This window comes from Coregonus lavaretus, assembly GCF_964263955.1.
Source record: "Coregonus lavaretus genome assembly, contig: HAP1_SCAFFOLD_4773, whole genome shotgun sequence".
Classification (NCBI taxonomy): Eukaryota; Metazoa; Chordata; class Actinopteri; order Salmoniformes; family Salmonidae; genus Coregonus; species Coregonus lavaretus.
In genome coordinates this window covers 964-27836 of record NW_028165126.1, presented here as the reverse complement: position 1 = coordinate 27836, position 26873 = coordinate 964, and the positions used below count along the sequence as shown (strand labels likewise).

Sequence of the window (26873 nt, the reverse complement as noted above, 5' to 3'; positions counted from 1 at the left end):
CGACTGTCTTGGTGTGTTTGGACCATGATAGTTCGTTGGTGATGTGGACACCAAGGAACTTGAAGCTCTCAACCTGTTCCACTACAGCCCCGTCGATGAGAATGGGGGCGTGCTCAGTCCTCTTTTTTTTTCCTGTAGTCCACAATCATCTCCTTTGTCTTGGTCACGTTGAGGGAGAGGTTGTTATCCTGGCACCACACTGCCAGGTCTCTGACCTCCTCCCTATAGGCTGTCTCATCGTTGTCGGTGATCAGGCCTACCACTGTTGTGTCGTTGGCAAACTTAATGATGGTGTTGGAGTCGTGCCTGGCCATGCAGTCATGGGTGAACAGGGAGTACAGGAGGGGACTGAGCACGCACCCCTGAGGGGCCCCCGTGTTGAGGATCAGTGTGGCAGATGTGTTGTTACCTACCCTTACCACCTGGGGGCGGCCCATCAGGAAGTCCAGGATCCAGTTGCAGAGGGAGGTGTTTAGTCCCAGGATCCTTAGCTTAGTGATGAGCTTTGAGGGCACTATGGTGTTGAATGCTGATCTGTAGTCAATGAATAGCATTCTCACATTCTCTCTTCCATGACCACCCCGTACTAATATGTATGTTTGTGTGTGTGCGCATACTTTCATCTACAGGCTTGCACCAACTTCAACGACAGCGGGGCATGTGTGACCCAGTGCCCCCAGCCCCATGTATACAACCCCACCACCTTCCAGCTGGAAAGCAACCCCAGAGCCAAGTACACCTACGGAGCCTTCTGTGTCAAAAAGTGCCCACGTAAGGAATAACATACACACAACAACATACAGCACACATACTTTTGTGAAATAAGGGGACATAAAACATCTGTGAAATCAGAATAAAACCACACACATACAGTTGAAGTCGGAAGTTTACATACACGTAGGTTGGAGTCATTAAAACTTGTTTTTCAACCACTCCACAAATTTCTAGTTAACAAACTATAGTTTTGGCAAGTCGGTTAGGACATCTATTTTGTGCATGACACAAGTAATTTTTCCAACAATTGTTTACAGACAGATTAATTCACTGTATCACAGTTCCAGTGGGTCAGAAGTTTACATACACTAGGTTGACTGTGCCTTTAAACAGCTTGGAAAATTCCAGAAAATGATGTCATGACTTTAGAAGCTTCTGATAGGCTAATTGACATCATTTGAGTCAATTGGACGTGTGTACCTGTGGATGTATTTCAAGGCCTACCTTCAAACTCAGTGCCTCTTTGCTTGACATCATGGGAAATTCAAAAGAAATCAGCCAAGACCTCAGAAAACAATTGTAGACATCCACAAGTCTGGTTCATCCTTGGGAGCAATTTCCAAACGCCTGAAGGTACCACGTTCATCTGTAAAAACAATAGTATGCAAGTATAAACACCATGGGACCACGCAGCCAACATACAGCTCAGGAAGGAGAAGCGTTCTGTCTCCTAGAGATGAACGTACTTTGGTGCGAAAAGTGCAAATCAATCCCAGAACAACGGCAAAGGACCTTGTGAAGATGCTGGAGGAAACAGGTACAAAAGTATCTATATCCACAGTAAAACGAGTCCTATATCGACATAACCTGAAAGGCCGCTCAGCAAGGAAGAAGCCACTGCTCCAAAACCGCCACAAAAAAGCCAGACTACGGTTTGCAACTGCACATGGGGACAAAGATCTTACTTTTTGGAGAATAATGACCATTGTTATGTTTGGATTAAATAGGGGGGACTTGCAAGCCGAAGAACACCATCCCAACCGTGAAGCACGGGGGTGGCAGCATCATGATGTGGGGGTTCTGGTGCACTTCACAAAATAGATGGCATCATGAGGAAGGACAATTTTTTGGATATATTGAAGCAACATCTCAAGACATCAGTCAGGAAGTTAAAGCTTGGTCACAAATGGGTCTTCCAAATGGACAATGACCCCAAGCATACTTCCAAAGTTGTGGCAAAATGGCTTAAGGACAACAAAATCTAGGTATTGGAGTGGCCATCACAAAGCCCTGACCTCAACCCTATAGACAATTTGTGGGCAGAACTGAAAAAGTGTGTGCGAGCAAGGAGGCCTACAAACCTGACTCAGTTACACCAGCTCTGTTCGGAGGAATGGGCCAAAATTCACCCAACTTATTGTGGCAAGCTTGTGGAAGGCTACCCGAAACGTTTGACCCAAGTTAAACAATTTAAAGGCAATGCTACCAAATACTAATTGAGTTTATGTAAACTTCTGACCCACTGGGAATGTGATAGAATAAATAAAAGCTTAAATATATCATTCTCTCTACTATTATTCTGACATTTCACATTCTTAAAATAAAGTGGTGATCCTAACTGACCTAAGACAGGGAATTTGTACTAGGATTAAATGTCATCAATTGTGAAAATCTGAGTTTAAATGTATTTGGCTAAGGTGTATGTAAACTTCCGACTTCAACTGTACATGCTACCAGTGGAAGCAAAATAGCCCCATAACATCATAAATCCCCACCATATTTTTACCATATATCCAACACCACTGGTGTGGCCAAAGACCTCTTTTTTATGTCATCTGACCAAAGCACCAGTTCCAATGAGAGTGCCAATGCCGTTTAGCAAACTCCAGGCATTTACATTTCATTGCTGTCTGATGAAAATCTCTTATCTCCAAAAATCAACTTTTCAGGGAATTGATTTTTTTTCTCCATATTTTGTCATTAACGAACATACAAATATGAGCTATTTGGCCACACCAGTGGTGTTGGATATATGGTAAAAATATGGTGGGGATTCTTGATGTTATGGGGCTATTTTGCTTCCACTGGTAGCTTGGTCTTAGAGTCATTAAATATTCATAGTACATTGGGGGGAGCTTTCAATACATGTAAAATACATATACATGTACTGCTTTCAATACATGTAAAAATAAATGAAAACTCCAACAATTGAGTTATGACTTGTTGGATGACATGAAAATAGAGCTCTATGGCCACGCAAACGAACGCATGACCAGAAAAGTACCTCATAACTACAGTAAAATATGGTGGTGGATCTTTGATGTTATGGGGCTATTTTGCTTCCACTGGTCCTGGGGCCCTTGTTAAGTTCAGCGGCATCATTAACTTTTTACCAAGTACAATATAGCTCAGTATTTGAATTATTTATTTTATACTGTCATTTTTGCTTATCTTTATCATGGGTGTCAATAATTTCGGATCCCACTGTACATACCAAATGCCCTGAAGATAAACTGCTCTGTCATATTCTGAACACATAACACACACCGACACACAAACACTCTCCTTGCCATAAACACTGAACCGCCACAGTTCACAAGGACACCATTCAAACAGCCTAGGCCTTGAAATATCATCACTAGCTGTGCAGAGCAGGCTGGTCATGCTCATGAACTACCAAGGGCCTCAGGATATTGATTCATTTCTCAACCCTCTTTTTTCCCCAGAAGAACACAGAGAGAAACTTCATTGATCATCTCTACTTAACACCCTCTTCACATCTCCCCTTCATCCTCCCTTTCCTTTAAAGCAGCCATTTCCTCCATTGATTTAAATGGCCTGTCTCTCCCCACTACTCTCCTCTCCACTCCTCTCTCCGCACAGTGCTGATTTAAATAGCCAGGATGAGTGGGTGTTTTGTACAGATTTCAAGACACTGTTGGGAGTTATTTTGGCTCACATGCCAGATACAACCCTACAAAGACAAAGAGGCTGGGATACTGGGAGGGCAGGGCAGCAGGCAGGGATGGGAGGGAGGGAGAGGGGAAGGGGCGCAGAGTGAGAAGAAAGTTACATAATTAACACGTTTTTTTAGCAGTCAAGTCTTTTTGTGGTCTTTTGAAGTGGGGCATGTGCCCGGCACTGTGCTAGGCGCTCTGATCTGTAGCTCTGGCTTTCCGCTTGGCGCTCTGCTAGCCTCTCCACCCTATTCTCTAATGCACTACTGTTGACCAGGCCCCGTAGGGCCACTATACTATGTTATTCTGGAGATGGCCTGCCACAAGGACCCCTGACGAAGCACCTGTAGTTTAGGTGTCCATCTCTAAGCCTGAGGCTGCGAGCAAAGCAATCATTTGATGTGTCTGTGTGTCCCTAAACTCTTCCTCCTCAGTTCAGACTATCAGAAATCCTTCCAGCCAAAGCAGTAGAGCAAATACGGTCTCACCTGGAGAGAACAATAAAACAAGATGAAGATGACAAGGAACGTCTTTAATCAGATGAGTCACCTTCAGGAGCACAGCAGCAGTGGAAACGTTTCACTACTATTCACTGCCTTCAAGTCTCACAAGCATAAAGTAGACATTAATATACAGTATAGCTCCATGGCAGTCAGTCATACAGTAGTACTTGTCCCTTCATATATCAATACCAGAGTGTGAGAGTCTGTTATCGTTCGACTTGTTCCTACCCCAGATTACATCCATAACATGTTTCCCAGTGGGCGCTGCCTTGGAATTGATCTGACACATACTATGGTTAACTCTGTGTATGCTGTTCCAGATAACTTTGTGGTGGACCACAGCTCCTGTGTGAGGGCTTGTCCCAGCAACAAGATGGAAGTAGAAGATGACCGCATTAAGATGTGCATCGCCTGCACTGATATCTGTCCAAAAGGTATCCTAATCCTGCACTGTCCTGGACCTTATCCCACTGTCATTCACATCCAGTATGTTCATCTGGTTGATTGGATGTAGTTGTGGTTGGGCTGTGGTTGTGCTGTGTTTGTGCTGTGGTTGTGGTTGTGTATGAGTATCGCTTACCCACTGCTCCAACCTCTCCAACCTCTGTGTGTGAGTGTACTGGACGTATTTTGAAATGCTTGGAATAAAGTAGAACACCTGTTTCCTTTGAACATTTGTGGACATTTTGACCAAGTAATCTTTTCTCCTTCTTCATCTTCTTGTCTGTTTTAGCCTGTGACGGTATAGGTACAGCCAGTCTGCAGTCAGCCCAGACCGTGGACTCCAGCAACATAGACAAGTTCACCAACTGTACCAAGATCAATGGAAACCTGGTCTTCCTCATCACTGGCATTAAAGGGTGAGAGCAGAACACACACACATTCACCAATACACACACACGCACTCACGCATGCATGCACATACACACACACACACAAACCAAGTACACTATTATACAAAAGTATGTGGACACCCCTTCAAATTAGTGGATTTCAGCCACACCCATTGCTGACAGGTGTATAAAACTGAGCACACAGACATGCAATCTCCATAGACAAACATTGGCAGTAGAAAGGCCTTACTGAAGAGCTCAGTGACTTTCAACGTGGCACCGTTATAGGATGCCACCTTTCCAACAAGACAGTTTGTCAAATTTCTGCCCTACTAGAGCTGCCCCGGTCAACTGTAAGTACTGTTATTATGAAGTGGAAACGTTTAGGAGCAACAATGGCTCAGCCACGAAGTGGTAGACCACACAAGCTCACAGAATGGAGCCGCCAAGTGCTGAAGCGTGTAGCACGTAAAAATAGTCTATCCTCGGTTGCAACACTCACTACTGAGTTCCAAAATGCCTCTGGAAGCAACATCAGCACAATAACTAATGAAATGGGTTTTCATGGCCAAGCAGCCTCACACAAGCCTAATAACACCACGCACAATGCCAAGCGTCGGCTGTAGTGGTGTAAAGCTCGCCGCCATTGGACTCTGGAGCAGTGGAAACGCGTTCTCTGGAGTGATGAATCACGCTTCACCATCTGGCAGTCCGACAAACTAATCTGGGTTTGGTGGATGCCAGGAGAACGCTACCTGCCCCAATGCATAGTGCAAACTGTAAAGTTTGGTGGAGGAGGAATAATGGTCTGGGGTTGTTTTTCATGATTAGGCTGTTATAGCAGCAAAGGGGGGACCAACTCCATATTAATGCCCATGATTTTGGAATGAGATGTTCGACGAGCAGGTGTCCACATACGTTTGGTAATGTAGTGTACCTTCTGTTCCCAAAAACACAACGACCCCTCGATTTCAGAGGATTTCAGAGTTTCCTGTAACGACACAAAAGCCATGGCCCTTGCAAAGCCAGGGAAACAGCTACTTCTACAGTGCCATCAGAAAGTATTCTCACCCCTTGACTTTTTAAACATTTTGTTGTGTTACAGCCTGAATTTTAAAAAATTTGTGTCACTGTCCTACACACAATAGCCCATAATGTCAAAGTGGAATTATGTTTTTAGAATTTTTTACAAGTTAATTTAAAATGAAATCTGAAATATCTTGAGTAAAAATCTGCTTAACAAGTCACATAATACGTTGCATGGACTCACTCTGTGTGCAATAATAGTGTTTAACATGATTTGTGAATGACTACCTCATTTGTGTAGCCCACACACAATTATCTGTAAGGTCGAGCAGTGAATTTCAAACACAGATTGAACCACAAAGACCAGGGAGGTTTTCCAATGCTTCGCAAAGAAGGGAACCTCTTGACATATGTTTAAAGAAAACATGGAATATCTCTTTGAGTATGGTGAAGTTATTAATTACACTTTGGATGGTATGTCAATACACCCAGTCACTACAAAGATACAGGCGTCCTTCCTAACTCAGTTGCCGGAGAGGAAGGAAACCGCTCAGGGATTTCACCATGAGGCCAATGGTGACATTAAAACAGTTACAGATATTAATGGCTGTGATAGAAAAAAACAGAGGATGGATTAACAACATTGTTGTTACTCCACAATACTAACCTAAATGACAGAGTGAAAACAAGTAAGACTGTACAGAATAAAATAATCATCCTGTTTGCAATAGGGGACTAAAGTAAAATAAATTAACTTCATGTCCTGAATACAAAGTGTTATGTTTAGGGAAAATCCAACACAACACTGAGTACCACTCTTCAAATTTTAAAGCATGGTGGTGGCTGTATCATGTTATGGGGACATTTTTAGGAATAAAAGATACGGAATAGCACAGGCAAAATCCTAGAGGAAAACATGGTTGTCTGCTTTCCAACAGACACTGGGAGACAAATGCACCTTTCAGCAGGACAATAACCTAAAAAACAAGGCCAAATATACATTGGAGTTGCTTACCAAGAAGACAGTGAATGTTGGCCAAGTTTCAGTTTTGACTTAAATCGGTTTGAAATTCTATGGCAAGACTTGAACATGTCTGTCTAGCAATGATCAACAACCAATTTGACAGAGCTTGAAGAATTAAAAAAAGAGTAATGTGTAAATCCAGGTGTGCAAAGCTTTTAGATACTTACCAAGAAAGACTCACAGCTGTAATCCCTGTCAAAGGTGATTCTAACATGTATTGACTCAGGGGTGTAAATACTTGTATTGTAAATGAGATATTCTGTATTTTATTTTCAATACATTTGCAAACAAATCTAAAAACATCTTTTCACTTTGTCATAATGGGGTTTAGCACTTTGTTGTATTGTGTGTAGATTGGTGAGGAAGAAAATCAATTTAATCAATTTTGAATTCAGGCTGTAACACAACAAAATGTGGAAAAATTAAAGGGGTATGAATACTTTCTGAAGGCACTGAAGGTCTCAGAGTGGGTGATGTCAACAATGGATTCTACTAGCGCACATATACAGTGAGCGAAAAAAGTATTTGATCCCCTGCTGATTTTGTATGTTTGCCCACTGACAAAGACATGATCAGTCTATCATTTTGATGGTAGGTTTATTTGAACAGTGAGAGACAGAATAACAACAAAAAAATCCAGAAAAACTCATTTCAAAAATGTTATAAATTGATTTGCATTTTAATGAGGGAAATAAGTATTTGACCCTTCTGCAAAACATGACATAGTACTTGGTGGCAAAACCCTTGTTGGCAATCACAGAGGTCAGACGTTTCTTGTAGTTGGCCACCAGGTTTGCACACATCTCAGGAGGGATTTTATTCCACTCCTCTTTGCAGATCTTCTCCAAGTCATTATGGTTTCGAGGCTGATGTTTAGCAATTTGAACCTTCAACTCCCTCCACAAATGTTCTATGGGATTAAGGTCTGGAGACTGGCTAGGCCACTCCAGCACCTTAATGTGCTTCTTCTTGAGCCACTCCTTTGTTGCCTTGGCCATGTGTTTTGGGTCATTGTCATGCTGGAATACTCATCCACGACCCATTTTCAATGCCCTGGCTGAGGGAAGGAGGTTCTTACCCAAGATTTGACGGTACATGGCCCCGTCCATCATCCCTGTGATGCGGTGAAGTTGTCCTGTCCCCTTAGCAGAAAAACACCCCCAAAGCATAATGTACCCACCTCCATGTTTGACGGTGGGGATGGTGTTATTGGGGTCATAGGCAGCATTCCTCCTCCTCCAAACACGGCGAGTTGAGTTGATGCCAAAGAGCTCGATTTTGGTCTCATCTGACCACAACACTTTCACCCAGTTCTCCTCTGAATCATTCAGATGTTAATTGGCAAACTTCAGACGGCCCTGTATATGTGCTTTCTTGAGCAGGGGGACCTTGCGGGCGCTGCAGGATTTCAGTCCTTCACGGCGTAGTGTGTTACCAATTGATTTCTTGGTGACTATGGTCCCAGCTGCCTTGAGATCATTGACAAGATCCTCCCGTGTAGTTCTGGGCTGATTCCTCACCGTTCTCATGATCATTGCAACTCCACGGGGTGAGATCTTGCATGGAGCCCCAGGCCGAGGGAGATTGACAGTTATTTTGTGTTTCTTCCATTTGCGAATAATCGCACCAACTGTTGTCACCTTCTCACCAAGCTGCTTGGCGATGGTCTTGTAGCCCATTCCAGCCTTGTGTAGCTTTACAATCTTGTCCCTGATATCCTTGGAGAGCTCTTTGGTCTTGTTCATGGTGGAGAGTTTGGAATCTGATTGATTGATTGCTTCTGTGGACAGGTGTCTTTTATACAGGTAACAAGCTGAGATTAGGAGCACTCCCATTAAGAGTGTGCTCCTAATCTCAGATCGTTACCTGTATAAAAGACACCTGGGAGCCAGAAATCTTTCTGATTGAGAGGGGGTCAAATACTTATTTCCCTCATTAAAATGCAAATCAATTTATAACATTTTTGACATGCGTTTTTCTGGATTTTTTTGTTGTTATTCTGCCTCTCACTGTTCAAATAAACCTACCATTAAAATTATAGACTGATAATTTCTTTGTCAGTGGGCAAACGTACAAAATCAGCAGGGGATCAAATACTTTTTTCCCTCACTGTAGCTATCCAGCTAGACATTCCACATTGGCTACATAAACTCCAGGGTGTTTGTGGTCAGTTCCATTTCAATTCACTCAATTCAGGAAGTCAAATTTGTAAGTCGCTCTGGATAAGAGCGTCTGCTAAATGACTTAAATGTAAATGTAAATAAACTGAAAGCTTACTTGCCAAAATTGACTGAATTGACATGGAACTGACCTCAAACCAGCTAACCAGGTAAATGGAGAGACTCCCTCAGGTACTTAGTAATAACAGCACATATAATGGCTTCAGTGCCTAAGAGTACACAGTTCCTTACTGGTATAGCACAGTATATACTATGGTAAAGTATAGGCACAGTGTAGCATGCAGCAGTGTATAGAGTATCATTTCCTTGTTACGGGGTCAGTATGTTCATTGTTATTCCATCTGCAATCCAGGCTCATGTCAGCCCTGCAATACAGAAGAAACAGTGGTTATGTGTGTGACGTGACAGCTTTCTGTTTATATTCCAAATGTTTTGTCTCTCTTTCACTATTTCTCTCTCTCTCTCTTTCTCTCTCTCTCTCTCTATCTCTCTCTCCTCTCTCTCTCTCTCTCTCTCTCTCTCTCTCTCTTCATCTTTCTCTTCTCTCTCTCCTCTCTCTCTCTCTCTCTCTCTCTCTCTCTCTCTTCATTTGTCTCTCTCTCTTTCTCTCTCTCTCTCTCTCCCTCTCTCTCTCTCTCTCTCTCTCTCTCTCTCTCTCTCTCTCTCTCTCTCTCTCTCTCTCTCTCTCTTTCTCTCTCTCTCTCTCTCTCTCTCTCTCTCTCTCTCCTTTCTCTCCCTCTCTTTCTCTCTCTCTCTCTCTCTCTCTCTCTCTCTCTCTCTCTCTCTCTCTCTCTCTCTCTCTCTCTCTCTCTCTCTCTCTCTCTCTCTCTCTCTCTCTCTCTCTCTCCTCTCTCTCTCTCTCTCTCTCTCTCTCTCATCCCCCCTTTCTCCCCCCCCCCCCCCTCACAGGGATGTGTACCACAACATTGAGGCTCTGGATCCAGAGAAACTGAATGTGTTTCGGACTGTTAGGGAGATTACAGGTGAGAAACATTATCCAACAATTAATCAGAATAAATTATTAATTTTAACATTTATTTTACCTTTATTTATACAGGTAAGTCAATTGATAAGAACAAAGATCCAATGAAAATGAAAGAATAATTTCTGATACCATGTCATTCTTCTCTTTTCATGCTTGGTTGAATATGCACTGAGTGTACAAAACTTTAGGAACACCTTCCTAATATTGAGTTGCACCACCTTTTGCCCTCAGAACAGACTCAATTCGTCGGGGCATGGACTCTACAAGGTGTCGAACGCGTTCCACAGGGATGCTGGCCCATGTTGACTCCAATGCTTCCCACAGTTGTGTCAAGTTGGCTGGATGTCCTTTGGGTGGTGGACCATTCTTGATACACACGGGAAACTGTTGAGCATGAAAAACCCAGCAGCGTTGGCATGACACAAACCAGTGCGCCTTCCACCTACTACCATATCCCGTTCAAAGGCACTTAAATATTTGTCTTGCCCGTTCACCCTATGAATGGAACACATACACAATCCATGTCTCAATTGTCTCAAGGCTTAAAAATCCTTCTTTAACCTGTCTCTTCCCCTTCATCTACACTGATTGTAGTGGATTTAACAAATGACATCAATAAGAGATCATAGCTTTCACCTGGTCAGTTTATGTCATGGAAAGAGCAGGTGTTCTTAATGTTTTGTATACTCAATGTAGGCCTACTGGTCAGCCCCTATCCAAGCATCTTTAAATTATTCTTTATCATTTGGTTTTCCCATTTGGTTTTGCATTGTGTCTCTTCTCTTGCACTTTCACTCAGTACAGAGGGGGCTTGTGTGTGTTTGCTGGTGCCCACCAGAGACTGTAGACCAAAGACAGACAGGCTGAATGAGTATGATGAATATTAGATGAGGGTCTTCCTATCTCCTCCATCTCTTCCCTCTCCCATGGGGACCTAGAACTCCCAGTTTCAAAGTTTCACAGTTTCACAGCTCTACGTGTGTGTGTGTGCATGCGTGTGTGAGTGTGTGAGTGTATGTGTGTGTAAAAATCCATGTAGAGTGAATCCCCCTTCCCCTTTCCCCTATCCTCCTCAGCCTGATCTCATAGTTTCACTTCTGAATTTGCCGTAATTTGATGAACTTCGATTTTTGACCCGTTAATTACGCGTGGTTACAGGGTTAAAACAGAAACAACTCAAAAGGTTAAGTTTAGCTATTCATTGTGAGTGGTTAAGGTTAGGGCTATGGTTTGGGGAAGGCTTAAAACAAAAATAATTTAAAACAATGAGCTGTTTCCACTAAGTATCATCAAGTACGCTCCCTGCTTGCTAGATAATTGTGAACTGACATGGTCAGTGGTCTAAGCAGTGTGCTCTGGCTCTGAGCTTCATGAGTTCCAGTGCTGTGCCATTGTTTTGTTCGTTTGTTTTTGGTAAGCGCCCGACGAAGGCATATATCGACGTCCTCAGGACCTTTTCAAACGTCCGAAATCGACGTCTCTTTCTTGTGACCAGACTGATCCAACCCTCTTTTCATCTGCTACACTATCACCCACACCCTCATCCCTTCATTCCTGTGACAGGAGGTGAGCTGGTACAGCCAGTGTGTGCCTCCCAAACTTTTATAAAGTAGTGCACTATATAGGGAATAGACTGCCATTTGGGATGCAACCAGTGAGACAGGAGCTGCCTCTGCTCTGTAGCCCCGTGGCCATGCATGCATGACACCCCGTGTCACCTGTCACCTCTAAGAGCTGTCAGTGTTGTGACTCCTCCACCAAGCCATCAACCCCGTCACACACACACACACACATACATACACACACACACAGACACACACACACACAGGCATCGATGTACACAGACACACACACACACAGACACACACACACACACAGGCATTGATGCACACAGACACACACACACACACACACACACACACACACAGGCATTGATGCACACAGACACACACACACACAGACAGGCATGCATGCACACACACACACGCACACACAAACACGTCTCTGAATGCTATAGCTCTCAGATGGACAGTCAGTCTAGGAGGCAACCATCTCACCCTACATCTCTTTTCCTGCGAAGTATTCTTCCAAAACACAGCCCTTGTTCTTTTCTACTTCCAAGAGGTCAGTGCAGGCCTATCCATAGAGTACAGTCAGTGGGCCATCCACTGAAGCATAAGTGAGGTTCCCAGTGCATGGATTTGACTGTAATCATCAACGTTTTCAATCTCTTAACCTTTGGACTGTTGCCTGTGGCCCTCCTCTCTGTGAGGCAATACTGGGTAATTTGCTTTTCGCATGGATGCGCCAGTATTGTGGCTCTCAGTGAACCTAAATCAACACTCTACTCTACTCTACTCTAGCGGCTCTTGCCTGCTTCTAGCCTGCTCCTGACTCTATCCTTTCAGCAGGCTGCCCACAGCCCAGAGAGAGAGAGACAGAGAGAGAGGGGGTCGGGGGGAGATAGAGAGAAGAATGACAGAAAGAGAGAGATGTCACGCCCTGGCCTATATAACTCTAGCTAGTTTGGTCAGGGTGGCCGGGTGTGGTTCCCAATCAGAGGCAGCTGTCGCTCGTTGTCTCTGATTGGGGATCATACTTAGGCAGCCAGTTTTCCTGCCTGTGTTGTGGGTTTTTGTTTGTGTTCGGTTAGTGTGGCTTGTTAGTGTTAGCCTTCCGACGTCACGTTTCGTTTATTGTTTTGACATCGCTGACCGCATACACGTCGCGTGACAGAAAAACCCACCACCAATGGACCAAGCAGCGTGCCCAGGAGGAGCAGAGAGGATCAAATCAAATCAAATCAAATTTTATTGGTCACATGCACCGAATACAACAGGTGCAGACATCACAGTGAAATGCTTACTTACAGCCCTTAACCAACAGTGCATATATTTTTTACAAAAAAAGTAAAAATAAAACAACAACAAAAAAAGTGTTGAGAAAAAAAAGAGCAGAAGTAAAATAAAATAACAGTAGGGAGGCTATATATACAGGGGGGTACCGTTGCAGAGTCAATGTGCGGGGGCACCGGCTAGTTGAGGTAGTTGAGGTAATATGTACATGTGGGTAGAGTTAAAGTGACTATGCATAAATAATTAACAGAGTAGCAGCAGCGTAAAAAGGATGGGGTGGGGGGGCAGTGCAAATAGTCCGGGTAGCCATGATTAGCTGTTCAGGAGACTTATGGCTTGGGGGTAGAAGCTGTTGAGAAGTCTTTTGGACCTAGACTTGGCACTCCGGTACCGCTTGCCGTGCGGTAGCAGAGAGAACAGTCTATGACTAGGGTGGCTGGAGTCTTTGACAATTTTGAGGGCCTTCCTCTGACACCGCCTGGTATAGAGATCCTGGATGGCAGGAAGCTGGGCCATACGCAATACCCTCTGTAGTGCCTTGCGGTCGGAGGCCAAGCAGTTGCCATACCAGGCGGTGATGCAACCAGTCAGGATGCTCTCGATGGTGCAGCTGTAGAATTTTTGGAGGATCTGAGGACCCATGCCAAATCTTTTCAGTCTCCTGAGGGGGAATAGGCTTTGTCGTGCCCTCTTCATGACTGTCTTGGTGTGTTTGGACCATGATAGTTCGTTGGTGATGTGGACACCAAGGAACTTGAAGCTCTCAACCTGTTCCACTACAGCCCCGTCGATGAGAATGGGGGCATGCTCAGTCCTCTTTTTGTTCCTGTAGTCCACAATCATCTCCTTTGTCTTTGTCACGTTGAGGGAGAGGTTGTTGTTCTGGCACCACACGGCCAGGTCTCTGACCTCCTCCCTATAGGCTGTCTCATCGTTGTCGGTGATCAGGCCTACCACTGTTGTGTCGTCGGCAAACTTAATGATGGTGTTGGAGTCGTGCCTGGCCATGCAGTCATGGGTGAACAGAGAGTACAGGAGGGGACTGAGCACGCACCCCTGAGGGGCCCCCGTGTTGAGGATCAGTGTGGCAGATGTGTTGTTACCTACCCTTACCATGGATGGACCTGGCGGGAAATAAGAGAGGATCTGGCAAGGCAGATGGAGGCCCTGAAAGGTATGAGGGTGGAGAGACAGCCCCAATAAAAAAAAATTGGGGGGCTAAAAGGGTGGTCGGGGAGCGACAGAGAGGAGCCTTCGACCACTGCACTCGTGGGGGCTCAAGGAGGAGTCCTCACTGGAGGAGGACGGGGCGCGGAGTGTAAAGGCCGAAGACAGTCATAGACCTCCAGCGCCGGTTCTCAGTCCGGTACGCCCCGTACCTGCTCTCCGCACCAAGCCAGTGGTGCGTGTTCCCAGTCTGGCCCGGCCTGTTCCTGCTCCCCGCACCAAGCCAGTGGTGCGTGTTCCCAGTCTGGCCCGGCCTGTCCCTGCTCCCCGCACCAAGCCAGTGGTGCGTGTTCCCAGTCTGGCCCGGCCTGTCCCTGCTCCCCGCACCAAGCCAGTGGTGCGTGTTCCCAGTCCGGCCCGGCCTGTTCCTGCTCCTCGCACCAAGCCAATTGTGCGCGTCACCAGTCTGGCCCGACCTGTTCCTGCTCCTCGCACCAAGCCAGTGGTGCGCGTCGCCAGTCCGGCCCGGTCTGTTCCTGCTCCTCGCACCAAGCCAGTGGTGCGCGTCGCCAGTCCGGCCCGGCCTGTTCCTGCTCGTCGCACCAAGCCAGTTGGGCGCGTCGCCAGTCCGGCACGGCCCGTGCCCGTTCCACCAGTGCCTGGTTCGGCACCGGTCAGCGGCTCCACTCCGGAGCCAGAGCAGTCCGCTCCACCGGTGCCTGATCCAGCTCCGGTCAGCGGCTCCACGCTGGAGCCAGAGCAGTCCGCTCCACCGGTGCCTGATCCAGCTCCGGTCAGCGGCTCCACTCCGGAGCCAGAGCCGCCACCGAGGCTGGAAGCCCACCCGGACCCTCCCCTATTCAGTCAAGTTTGTGCGGCCGGAGTCCGCACCTTTGGGGGGGGTACTGTCACGCCCTAGCCTATATAACTCTAGCTAGTTTGGTCAGAGTGTGAATAATCTATGTTTGTATTTCTATGTTTGGCCGGGTGTGGTTCCCAATCAGAGGCAGCTGTCGCTCGTTGTCTCTGATTGGGGATCATACTTAGGCAGCCAGTTTTCCTGCCTGTGTTGTGGGTTTTTGTTTGTGTTCGGTTAGTGTGGCTTGTTAGTGTTAGCCTTCCGACGTCACGTTTTGTTTATTGTTTTGTAGAGTGTTTATTAAGTTTAAATAAACATGTATGCATATCACGCTGCGCCTTGGTCCGTCCCATCTATGAACGAACGTGACAAGAGATGAGAAAGAGACGAGTGTGGAGAGGGAGAAGAATTAGAAAGAGAGGATAATAAACTGAGGAGCTAGAATAAGGAGGACAACACATAAAGAGAGACCTGAACTCCCTCTAGACTACAGTCAAGCAGGATGCAGGAGCCCATTGGGGCCTGTTGTACCCTGTCTTACCTATTGATTAATGGCTAATGCCGCTTTTAGCCTAATGCTGTTAGCACAGGGAGGCATGAAGCTACTCATCAGGCCCTCGTTAGCACCATTAGCAAAATGAAGCGATGAAGCGCCCTCCACCTCTCCTCTCTCTCCATCTCTCTTCTCAGAAAAAAACTAACAGATGCCTTTTAACGGATGCCTCTTAAGGAGAGGTGTAAAGAGAGAGAGAGAGAGAGAGAGAGAGAGAGAGAGAGAGCGAGAGAGAGAGAGAGTGAGTGAGAAAGAGAGAGAGAGAGAGAGCGAGAGAGCGACCATCATAGAGGTGTAGAGATGAGGAGGAGGAGGAAGAGGAGGAAGAGGAAGAGGAAGAGGAGGAAATAGTTGTCAAAAGTAATGCACCATAAAGGGAATAGGTTGTCATTGGGATGCAACCCTATCAGTTAAAGGCCCTGAACTTCAGTTCACACTGCTGCTTCTGTTGTTGCTTTGACAAAGAGTTCAGCTACTATGACAGCAGAGGACATGTTTCCCTCTATGTCACTGAATGTGCCCTTCATCCATAACTAACACTCATCTTATACAATACAATATTCAATTGATTTTATAAGTCTCTGTATAGTGATTTGTTTATGTCTCAAATAGTATATTTATATTTATCATTTTTATTGGAGGTTGCGTCCATGAATGCTAATGGCATGGAAAGCAGGTTGTGATGCATTCATTCATTTACGTTTGATTCAGGTTCATCTTATACACTGTAAAACCAAGTGTTTACGATCTGAACACATAACTAAACACTTTTCTGTAACACTTTTTAAACTTGTCAAGGCATTTAGAATTTCAATGAAAATGTGTCACAGTGTTTAGATTGTAAACACCAGAACATGTTTATTCACTGTGACACTTTTTAAACACATGAACATGTTTATTCAGCACAAGGCATTTAGGTTTAAACACTAACCACTGGGGGTGTTGTTTTAACACTATAGGGTGTAAAGCTGTATTTGCATATTTCTCAGCATGCCTTTCAAGTGAATGTGAGAGATACCCACCCATGACTGTTTTGGTTAGTGATAGAGACATGGTTGTTGCGTTCAATAATTTATATTCTTGAAGCCTTCACCAAGTGACTGCCTAAGTGAATGTGTTTCAATTAAAAGTAAATGTAAATGCATAAGGCCTTTAGTTAGGGCCTAGTTATCCTTGACATTGTAGTCTTGAAATCCTGGCTCATGGGCCACATCAGACCTGCAAGTCACAATGCACTAGTTTGTGAAGTGATTAGTAATTCCTATTGGAATCTAGCCAGAGGGAGGATATCCAACAATTGAAATATTTTATCATCTACAACCTGCACTCAGAATGATTACTATGGTGAAGGACTAGACAAACAAGACCACCTAAACCATCTAAACTGGAACAACAATCTCAGTAACGAATGCAATAAATCCAACCCCTTACAGATTTGATTAGTTTAAAATGTTTTTGTTATTTATCTTTGTATAGCATAAGATCAATTAATCAATCAATCAGGAAACATAGATATTAAAAAAACACATTCAAAAAAATCTAACTGCAACAAAGCATGCTGGGAAATATGAGAATGTGGCCCCTCCCATGTCTTTTCACTCTGAGAGAGTTAACTGAAAATTGTCACTCATCACAGTCGAGTGACAACAACACCACTACCTGTAGATTGAAAATATTTATTGAAACAAATGTCCTGTTCAATTGTGCTGAAATGTAGGTAAGGTGAAAGACATTCCTAACACTGATCTGAATAAAAGTCACATCAATTTCGAATGACTAAATGCACTCTAAACAGGACGATCGGAAAGTAAACACTAGTGTTTAAAATCTGAATATATATCTGATATACAGTGGGGAGAACAAATATTTGATACACTGCCGATTTTGCAGGTTTTCCTACTTACAAAGCATGTAGAGGTCTGTAAATTTTATCATAGGTACATTTCAACTGTGAGAGACGGAATCTAAAACAAAAATCCAGAAAATCACATTGTATGATTTTTAAGTAATTCATTTGCATTTTATTGCATGAGGAAGGCCCAAAATAATTGTCAAAGACTCCAGCCACCGAAGCCATAGACTGTTCTCTCTGCTACCGCATGGCAAGCGATAACAGTGCACCAAGTCTGGAACCAACAAGACCCTGAACAGCTACCCCCAAGCCATAAGACTGTTAAACAAGAATGCTAAATAGCTAATCAAATGGCTACCCGGACTACCTGCATTTTGCCCTGGATCTCTTGCACTGACTCTATGCATACACACTGGACTCTACCCACACACTCACACTGACACCCCAACACACACTGACACACCCCAACACACACATACACTTTTTTGAACTAACTTTCCTGCACTGGCTCTATGCACACACACTGGACTCTACTCACACACTCACACATACTTGCACCCCAACACACACATACTGTACACACACACTACATTATGCCCACACACACATAACACGAGCACACATGCATACTGACACCACACATACACTCACTCACACACACACGCCAACACAAACTCACACACACATACACACTTTCACACTCACCACATACACTGCTGCTACTGTCTATTAATATACTGTTGCCTAGTCAGTTTACCCCTACCTACAGTGCCTTCAGAAAAGATTCATACCCCTTGACTTATTCCACATTTTGTTGTGTTACATCCTGACTTCTAATAGGATTAAATAAATAAAAAGCTCACCCATCTACACACAATACCCCATAATGACATAGTGAAAACATGTTTTTAGAAATGTTTGCAAATGTGTTGAAAATAAAAGACAGAAATATCTCATTTACATAAATATTCACACCCCTGAGTCAATACATGGTAGAAGCACCTTTGGCAGCGATTACAGCTGTGAGTCTTTCTGGGTAAGTCTTCTAAGAGCTTTGCACACCTGGATTGTGCAATATTTAAAAATTCTTCAAGTTCTGTCAAGTTAGTTGTTGATCATTGCTAGACAGCCATTTTCAAGTCTTGCCATAGATTTTAAAACCGATTTAAGTCAAAACTGTAACTAGGCCACTCAGGAACATTCAATGTCGTCTTGGGAAGCATCTCCAGTGTATATTTGGCCTTGTGTTTTAGGTTATTGTCCTGCTGAAAGGTGAATTTGTCTCCCAGTGTCTGTTGGAAACAGACTGAACCAGGTTTTCCTCTAGGATTTTGCCTGTGCTTAGCTCTATTCCGTTTCTTTTTATCCTAAAAACCTCCCTAGTGCTTCCTGATTTGCCCCAAACATAACGCTTTGTATTCAGGACTTAAAGTTAATTTCTTTGCCACATTTGTTACAGTTTTACTTTAGTGCCCTATTGCAAACAGGATGCATGTTTTTGAAATATTGTATTCTGTACAGGCTTCCTTCTTTTCACTCTGTCATTTAGGTTAGTATTGTGGAGTAACTACAATGTTGTTAATCCATTCTCAGTTTTCTTCTATCACAGCCATGAAACTCTGTAACTGTTTTAATGTCACCAATGGCCTCATTGTGAAATCCCTGAGCGGTTTCCTTCCTCTCCGGCAACTGAGTTAGGAAGGACGCATGTATCTTTGTAGTGACTGGGTGTATTGATACACCATTAATAATAAAGTAATTAATAACTTCACCATGCTCGAAGGGATATTCAATGTTTTTTTTTACCCATATACCAATAGGTTCCATTCTTTGCAAAGCATTGGAAAACCTGCCTGGTGTTTGGGGTTGAATCTGTGTTTGAAATTCACTGCTCGACCTTACAGATAATTGTGTGTGGGCTACACAAATGAGGTAGTCATTCAAAAAATCATATTAAACACTATTATTGCACACGGAGTGAGTCCATGCAACTTATTATGTGACTTGTTAAGCACATTCTTATTACTGAATTTATTTAGGCTTGCCATAACAAAGGGGTTAAATACTTATTGACTTAGTCTCCTGTAGCTCAGTTGGTAGAGCATGGCGCTTGCAACGCCAGGGTTGTGGGTTCGTTTCCCACTGGGGGCCAGTATGAAAATGTATGCAATCACTAACTGTAAGTCGCTCTGGATAAGAGTGTCTACTAAAATGTAAATTTCAGCTTTCCATTTTTAATTAATTTGTTTAAAAAAATAAAATAAAAAATAATAAACATAATTCCACTTTAACATTATGTGTATTGTGTTTAGGCCAGTGACACAAAATCTCAAATTAATCCATTTTAAATTCAGGCTGTAACACAACAAAATGTGTAAAAAGTTAAGGGGTGTGAATACTTTCTGAAGGCACTGTATAAATCAAATAAAATCAAATCAAATCAAATTTTATTGGCCACATGCGCCGAATACAACAGGTGCAGACATTACAGTGAAATGCTTACTTACAGCCCTTAACCAACATTGCATTTATTTTTAACAAAAAAGTTAAAATAAAACAACAACAAAACAAAGTGTTTAGAAAAAATTGAGCAGAAGTAAAATAAAATAACAGTAGGTAGGCTATATATACAGGGGGGTACCGGTGCAGAGTCAATGTGCGGGGGCACCGGCTAGTTGAGGTAGTTGAAGTAATATGTACATGTGGGTAGAGTTAAAGTGACTATGCATAAATAATTAACAGAGTAGCAGCAGCGTAAAATAATGGGGTGGGGGGCAGTGCAAATAGTCCGGGTAGCCATGATTAGCTGTTCAGGAGTCTTATGGCTTGGGGGTAGAAGCTGTTGAGAAGTCTTTTGGACCTAGACTTGGCACTCCGGTACCGCTTGCCGTGCGGTAGCAGAGAGAACAGTCTATGACTAGGGTGGCTGGAGTCTTTGACAATTTTGAGGGCCTTCCTCTGACACCGCCTGGTATAGGAACTTGAAGCTCTCAACCTGTTCCACTACAGCCCCGTCGATGAGAATGGGGGCGTGCTCAGTCCTCTTTTTTTTCCTGTAGTCCACAATCATCTCCTTTGTCTTGGTCACGTTGAGGGAGAGGTTGTTGTTCTGGCACCACACGGCCAGGTCTCTGACCTCCTCCCTATAGGCTGTCTCATCGTTGTCGGTGATCAGGCCTACCACTGTTGTGTCGTCAGGCAAACTTAATGATGGTGTTGGAGTCGTGCCTGGCCATGCAGTCATGGGTGAACAGGGAGTACAGGATGGGACTGAGCACGCATCCCTGAGGGGCCCCCATGTGTTGTTACCTACCTTTACCACCTGGGGGCGGCCCGTCAGGAAGTCCAGGATCCAGTTGCAGAGGGAGGTGTTTAGTCCCAGGATCCTTAGCTTAGTGATGAGCTTTGAGGTCACTATGGTGTTGAATGCTGAGCTGTAGTCAATGAATAGCATTCTCACGTAGGTGTTCCTCTTGTCCAGGTGGGAAAGGGCAGTGTGGAGTGCAATAGAGATTGCATCATCTGTGGATCTGTTGGTGCGGTATGCAAATTGGAGTGGGTCTAGGGTTTCTGGGATAATGCTGTTGATGTGAGCCATGACCAGCCTTTTAAAGCACTTCGGTAGTCATTTAGGCAGGTTATCTTAGAGTCCTTGGGCACGGGGACTATGGTGGTCTGCTTGAAACATGTTGGTATTACAGACTCAGTCAGGGACATGTTGAAAATGTCAGTGAAGACACTTGCCAGTTGGTCAGCACATGCTTGGAGTACACGTCCTGGTAATCCGTCTGGCCCTGCGGCCTTGTGAATGTTGACCTGCTTAAAAGTCTTACTCACATCGGCTACGGAGAGCGTGATCACATAGTCATCCGGAACAGCTGGTGCTCTCATGCATGCTTCAGTGTTGCTTGCCTCGAAGCAAGCATAGAAGTGGTTTAGCTCGTCTGGTAGGCTTGTGTCACTGGGCAGCTCGCGGCTGTGCTTCCCTTTGTAGTCTGTAATAGTTTTCAAGCCCTGCCACATCCGACGAGCGTCAGAGCCAGTGTAGTACGATTCAATCTTAGTCCTGTATTGACTCTTTGCCTGTTTGATGGTTCGTCGGAGGGCATAGCGGGATTTCTTATAAGCGTCTGGGTTAGAGTCCCGCTCCTTGAAAGCAGCAGCTCTACCCTTTAGCTCAGTGTGGATGTTTCCTGTAATCCATGGCATCTGGTTGGGGTATGTACGTACGGTCACTGTGGGGACGACATCATCGATGCACCTATTGATGAAGCCAGTGACTGATGTGGTGTACTCCTCAATGCTATCTGAAGAATCCCGGAACATGTTCCAGTCTGTGCTAGCAAAACAGTCCTGTACTTTAGCTTCTGCGTCATCTGACCACTTTTCTATTGACCGAGTCACTGGTGCTTCCTGCTTTAGTTTTTGCTTATAAGCAGGAATCAGGAGGATAGAGTTATGGTCAGATTTGCCAAATGGAGGGCGAGGGAGAGCTTTGTATGCGTCTCTGTGTGTGGAGTAAAGGTGGTCTAGAGTTTTTTTTTTTCCTCTGTTCCTCTACCACATTTAACATGCTGGTAGAAATTAGGTAGAACGGATTTAAGTTTCCCTGCATTAAAGTCCACGGCCACTAGGAGCGCTGCATCTGGATGAGCGTTTTCCTGTTGATTTATGGCCTTATACAGCTCATTCAGTGCAATCTTAATGCCAGCATTGGTTTGTGGTGGTAAATAGACAGCTATGAAAAATATAGATGAAAACTCTCTTGGTAAATAGTGTGGTCTACAGCTTATCATAAGATACTCTACCTCAGGCAAGCAAAACCTCGAGACTTCCTTAGTATTTGATTTTGTGCACCAGCTGTTGTTTACAAATATACACAGACCGCCACCCCTTGTCTTACCGGAGTCAGCCGTTCTATCCTGCCGATGTAGCGTATAGCCCGCTAGCTGTATGTTATCTATGTCGTTGTTCAGCCACGACTCGGTGAAACATAAGATATTACAGTTTTTATTGTCCCGTTGGTAGGATAACCGTAATCTTAGGTCATCCAATTTGTTCTCCAATGATTGAAGATTGGCTCATAGGATTGATGGGAGCGGAAGTTTACTCGCTCGCTGTCGGATCCTTACAAGGCACCCCGACCTACGTCCACGATATCTCCGTCTCTTCCTCATGCGAATGACGGGGATTTGGGCCTTGTCGGGTGTCTGTATGATATCCTTCCCGGCCGCCTCGTTGAAGAAAAAATCTTCGTCCAATACGAGGTGAGTAATCGCTGTCCTGCTATCCAGAAGCTCTTTTTGGTTATAAGAGACGATGGCAGAAACATTATATACAAAATAAATTACAAATAACGCGGAAAAACACACATAATAGTACAATTGGTTAGAGGGCTGTAAAACGGCAGCCATCTTCTCCGGCGCTGTTCTTCTATGTACATATGTACATTGAGGGAAAAAAGTATTTGATCCCCTGCTGATTTTGTACGTTTGCCCACTGACAAAGAAATGATCAGTCTATAATTTTAATGGTAGGTTTATTTGAACAGTGAGAGACAGAATAACAACAAAAAAATCCAGAAAAACGCATGTCAAAAATGTTATAAATTGATTTGCATTTTAATGAGGGAAATGAGTATTTGACCCCCTCTCAATCAGAAAGATTTCTGGCTCACAGGTGTCTTTTATACATGTAACGAGCTGAGATTAGGAGCACACTCTTAAAGGGAATGCTCCTAATCTCAGTTTGTTACCTGTATAAAAGACACCTGTCCACAGAAACAATCAATCAATCAGATTCCAAACTCTCCACCATGGCCAAGACCAAAGAGCTCTCCAAGGATGTCAGGGACAAGATTGTAGACCTACACAAGGCTGGAATGGGCTACAAGACCATCGCCAAGCAGCTTGGTGAGAAGGTGACAACAGTTGGTGCGATTATTCGCAAATGGAAGAAACACAAAAGAACTGTCAATCTCCCTCGGCCTGAGGCTCCATGCAAGATCTCACCTCGTGGAGTTGCAATGATCATGAGAACGGTGAGAAATCAGCCCAGAACTACACGGGAGGATCTTGTCAATGATCTCAAGGCAGCTGGGACCATAGTCACCAAGAAATCAATTGGTAACACACTACGCCGTGAAGGACTGAAATCCTGCAGCGCCCGCAAGGTCCCCCTGCTCAAGAAAGCACATATACAGGGCCGTCTGAAGTTTGCCAATGAACATCTGAATGATTCAGAGGAGAACTGGGTGAAAGTGTTGTGGTCAGATGAGACCAAAATCGAGCTCTTTGGCATCAACTCAACTCACCGTGTTTGGAGGAGGAGGAATGCTGCCTATGACCCCAAGAACACCATCCCCACCGTCAAACATGGAGGTGGAAACATTATGCTTTGGGGGTGTTTTTCTGCTAAGGGGACAGGACAACTTCACCGCATCAAAGGGACGATGGATGGGGCCATGTACCGTCAAATCTTGGGTGAGAACCTCCTTCCCTCAGCCAGGGCATTGAAAATGGGTCGTGGATGGGTATTCCAGCATGACAATGACCCAAAACACACAGCCAATTCAACAAAGGAGTGGCTCAAGAAGAAGCACATTAAGGTCCTGGAGTGGCCTAGCAAGTCTCCAGACCTTAATCCCATATACAATCTGTGGAGGGAGCTGAAGGTTTGAGTTGCCAAACGTCAGCCTTGAAACCTTAATGACTTGGAGAAGATCTGCAAAGAGGAGTGGAACAAAATCCCTCCTGAGATGTGTGCAAACCTGGTGGCCAACTACAAGAAACGTCTGACCTCTGTGATTGCCAACAAGGGTTTTTCCACCAAGTACTAAGTCATGTTTTGCAGAGGGGTCAAATACTGATTTCCCTCATTAAAATGCAAATCAATTTATAACATTTTTGACATGCATTTTTCTAGATTTTGTTGTTGTTATTCTGTCTCTCACTGTTCAAATAAACCTACCATTAAAACTATAGACTGATCATGTCTTTGTCAGTGGGCAAACATACAAAATCAGAAGGGGATCAAATACTATTTTCCCTCACTGTACATTTAGCTACCTCAATTACCTCGTACCCCTGAACATGGACTCAGTACTGGTACTCCCTGTATATAGCCATGTTATTTTTAGTCGTTATTGTTATTCGTTATTTACTGTGTATTTATTCCTCATGTCACTATTTATATATTATTACTTATTTTCATCTTTAACTTTAACTTTGCATTGTTGGAAAAAGACCCGTGAGTAATCATTTCACTCTTAGTCTATACCTCGTGTTTACGAACATGTGACAAATAAAAATGGATTAGAATTTTTATAATAATAATAATTAGGAGGGTGGTTATATTTGTCCTATTTCATACATTTACAAGTGTGTATTATACTCATGTGTGAATTTGAAATGTTTTTTTTGCATATCCCAACTCCCCCTGAGACACCCTCAGAGAGTGGGGTCATGGCCAGGGTGGGTTATGTCCATAAGTTTCTAGTGGATAGACCATATGGTTCAAGAGAAAATAGCCTAATTAATGAAGAAAACATCTAATCAACAATTACATTATTTTCAATTAACTCTGAAACTCTTCCAACTATTGACTTTTTTCACAACTGCCACCAGTATGGCACCAACACATTTACAACAAAGACATAGTGACATAGTAAAATAAATAAAGGATATTCCATGCTGAAACCCTCATATTAAACACCAATGGTGTTAACTAAGTTGATAGTTTATATTCAGGACAATGTTTTACAGCTTTGTCAGTCTATTTTTTATTTTTAAATCATATTATTTGATTAATTCATATATTTTACATGTGATAAGGCCATACAGAGAGCCAGAGATCAAAAGTACTGCACTATACAGTGAATAGTGTGCCATTTCAGATGTAGCCACTAGCTCACCCAGGAGAGGAACAGGAGAGAAACAGGAGATATGCCTGTAGAATGATAAAGGCAGACTTGAAGGTGATCTTTCTCAAGTTATAAACAAGGTTATTTTAGAAACTCATCTCACATCATCAGACTGGGAGATGCATTCATCAGGGATACGAACACATGCTGATATGGCCACATACATTTAATAAGTTAGACAACGCTCTTCCTCTCATATCCCTTTCCAAGGTAATTAATTTGTTTAAAGCCAATCAAAATATCAGTTATGGAACTATTATGAAATGTATCCTTGGAAATATGCGGCCGTGTAGAGTTTTGAATGTTAAAGTCATTTGTGTGTTTTGTGTTATCCTTGGTCTTTGTATAACTTTTCAGCCCCTCTCCTCTCCTCTCTTCCTCATTTGTCCATTATTTTTGTCCTCAACTGGCTAGAACGGGATTGCTCCCCTCAACGCTAAATATTTAATTTATTTTCATCCATTATTAAATGTTCTAAATGATCCTTGGTCATCCACTCAGCTATTCATTCAACCTGCTAAATGATTTAACGCCCAGAGGCAGATATAGGAAATGCAAAAATATTTGTATATCAGATATCTTCTTGGTCATGTATACCTGACATGTTTCACTAATGACTGTGAGGTATTGTGAAGGTCTTTATTGTAAATAAAGATAATGTGTTTTCAAGAACATGCCTTGTTAAATAAAGGCAATAAATAGGTGTCACAATACCTAGCCCACTAGCTTCATGTGTGGCTCACTATGTTACATTCATGAAAGTCTCATGTTACCTTTGTGTTCCTGTGTGTGTTAGGAATTGCTGTGTATCTGGTAATATATCACAGATATTAGCAGTGATGTAATTGGCTGTGTCCCTGTAGAAATGCTATGTGATTGGTTGTGTCCCTGTAGGTTTCCTGAACATTCAGTCGTGGCCAGAGAACATGACAGACCTGAGTGTCTTCTCCAATCTGGCAACCATTGGAGGGAGAGCACTGTACAGGTAAGAACCTACATGACATAACTACAGTACATTACTACGCTACATTATTGCAGTACATTATGGCACTACATTACTACACTACATTACTACTCTACATTACTACACTACATTATTACAGTACATTACTACATTATAGACCTGAGTGTGTTCTCCAATCTGGCAATCATAGAAGGGAGAGCACTCTACAGGTAGGGGGTCTTTCCATCAATTTGGTGCCTTTTGAGAAGTGTAACTTGGCCTCTAAAAAACGTTTGATTTCACCTTATTTTATAATTCTGTCATAAACATTCTGTCATATTCAATTTCATAAAAACATGTTTTCCCATCTGAAGATATTAAATAAAAATGACTATATTAAGTACTTATTAAGTGCCAAATAAAGAAACAGGGTTGACCGTAACAGGGTTGATGATTTAATCTTAAATCAGATATAAATTCCCTTGAGACAGGGGGAATGGA

The 26873-nt window shown here is 43.5% G+C and overlaps 1 protein-coding gene across 1 annotated transcript in view; it reads left to right on the top strand.

The window, feature by feature from the left end:
• Positions 1 to 26414, top strand: part of LOC311116248 (receptor tyrosine-protein kinase erbB-4-like) — a gene marked incomplete at both ends in the record, with an annotated part of 43574 nt that extends 17160 nt beyond the window's left edge. Inside the window, 5 exons of the mRNA XM_084191357.1 lie at positions 630 to 771; positions 4495 to 4608; positions 4908 to 5034; positions 10147 to 10220; positions 26324 to 26414. Coding sequence (XP_084047483.1) covers positions 630 to 771; positions 4495 to 4608; positions 4908 to 5034; positions 10147 to 10220; positions 26324 to 26414 — 548 coding nt within the window. The remainder of the gene's footprint in view (positions 1 to 629; positions 772 to 4494; positions 4609 to 4907; positions 5035 to 10146; positions 10221 to 26323) is intronic.
• Positions 26415 to 26873: the final 459 nt, after the last annotated feature.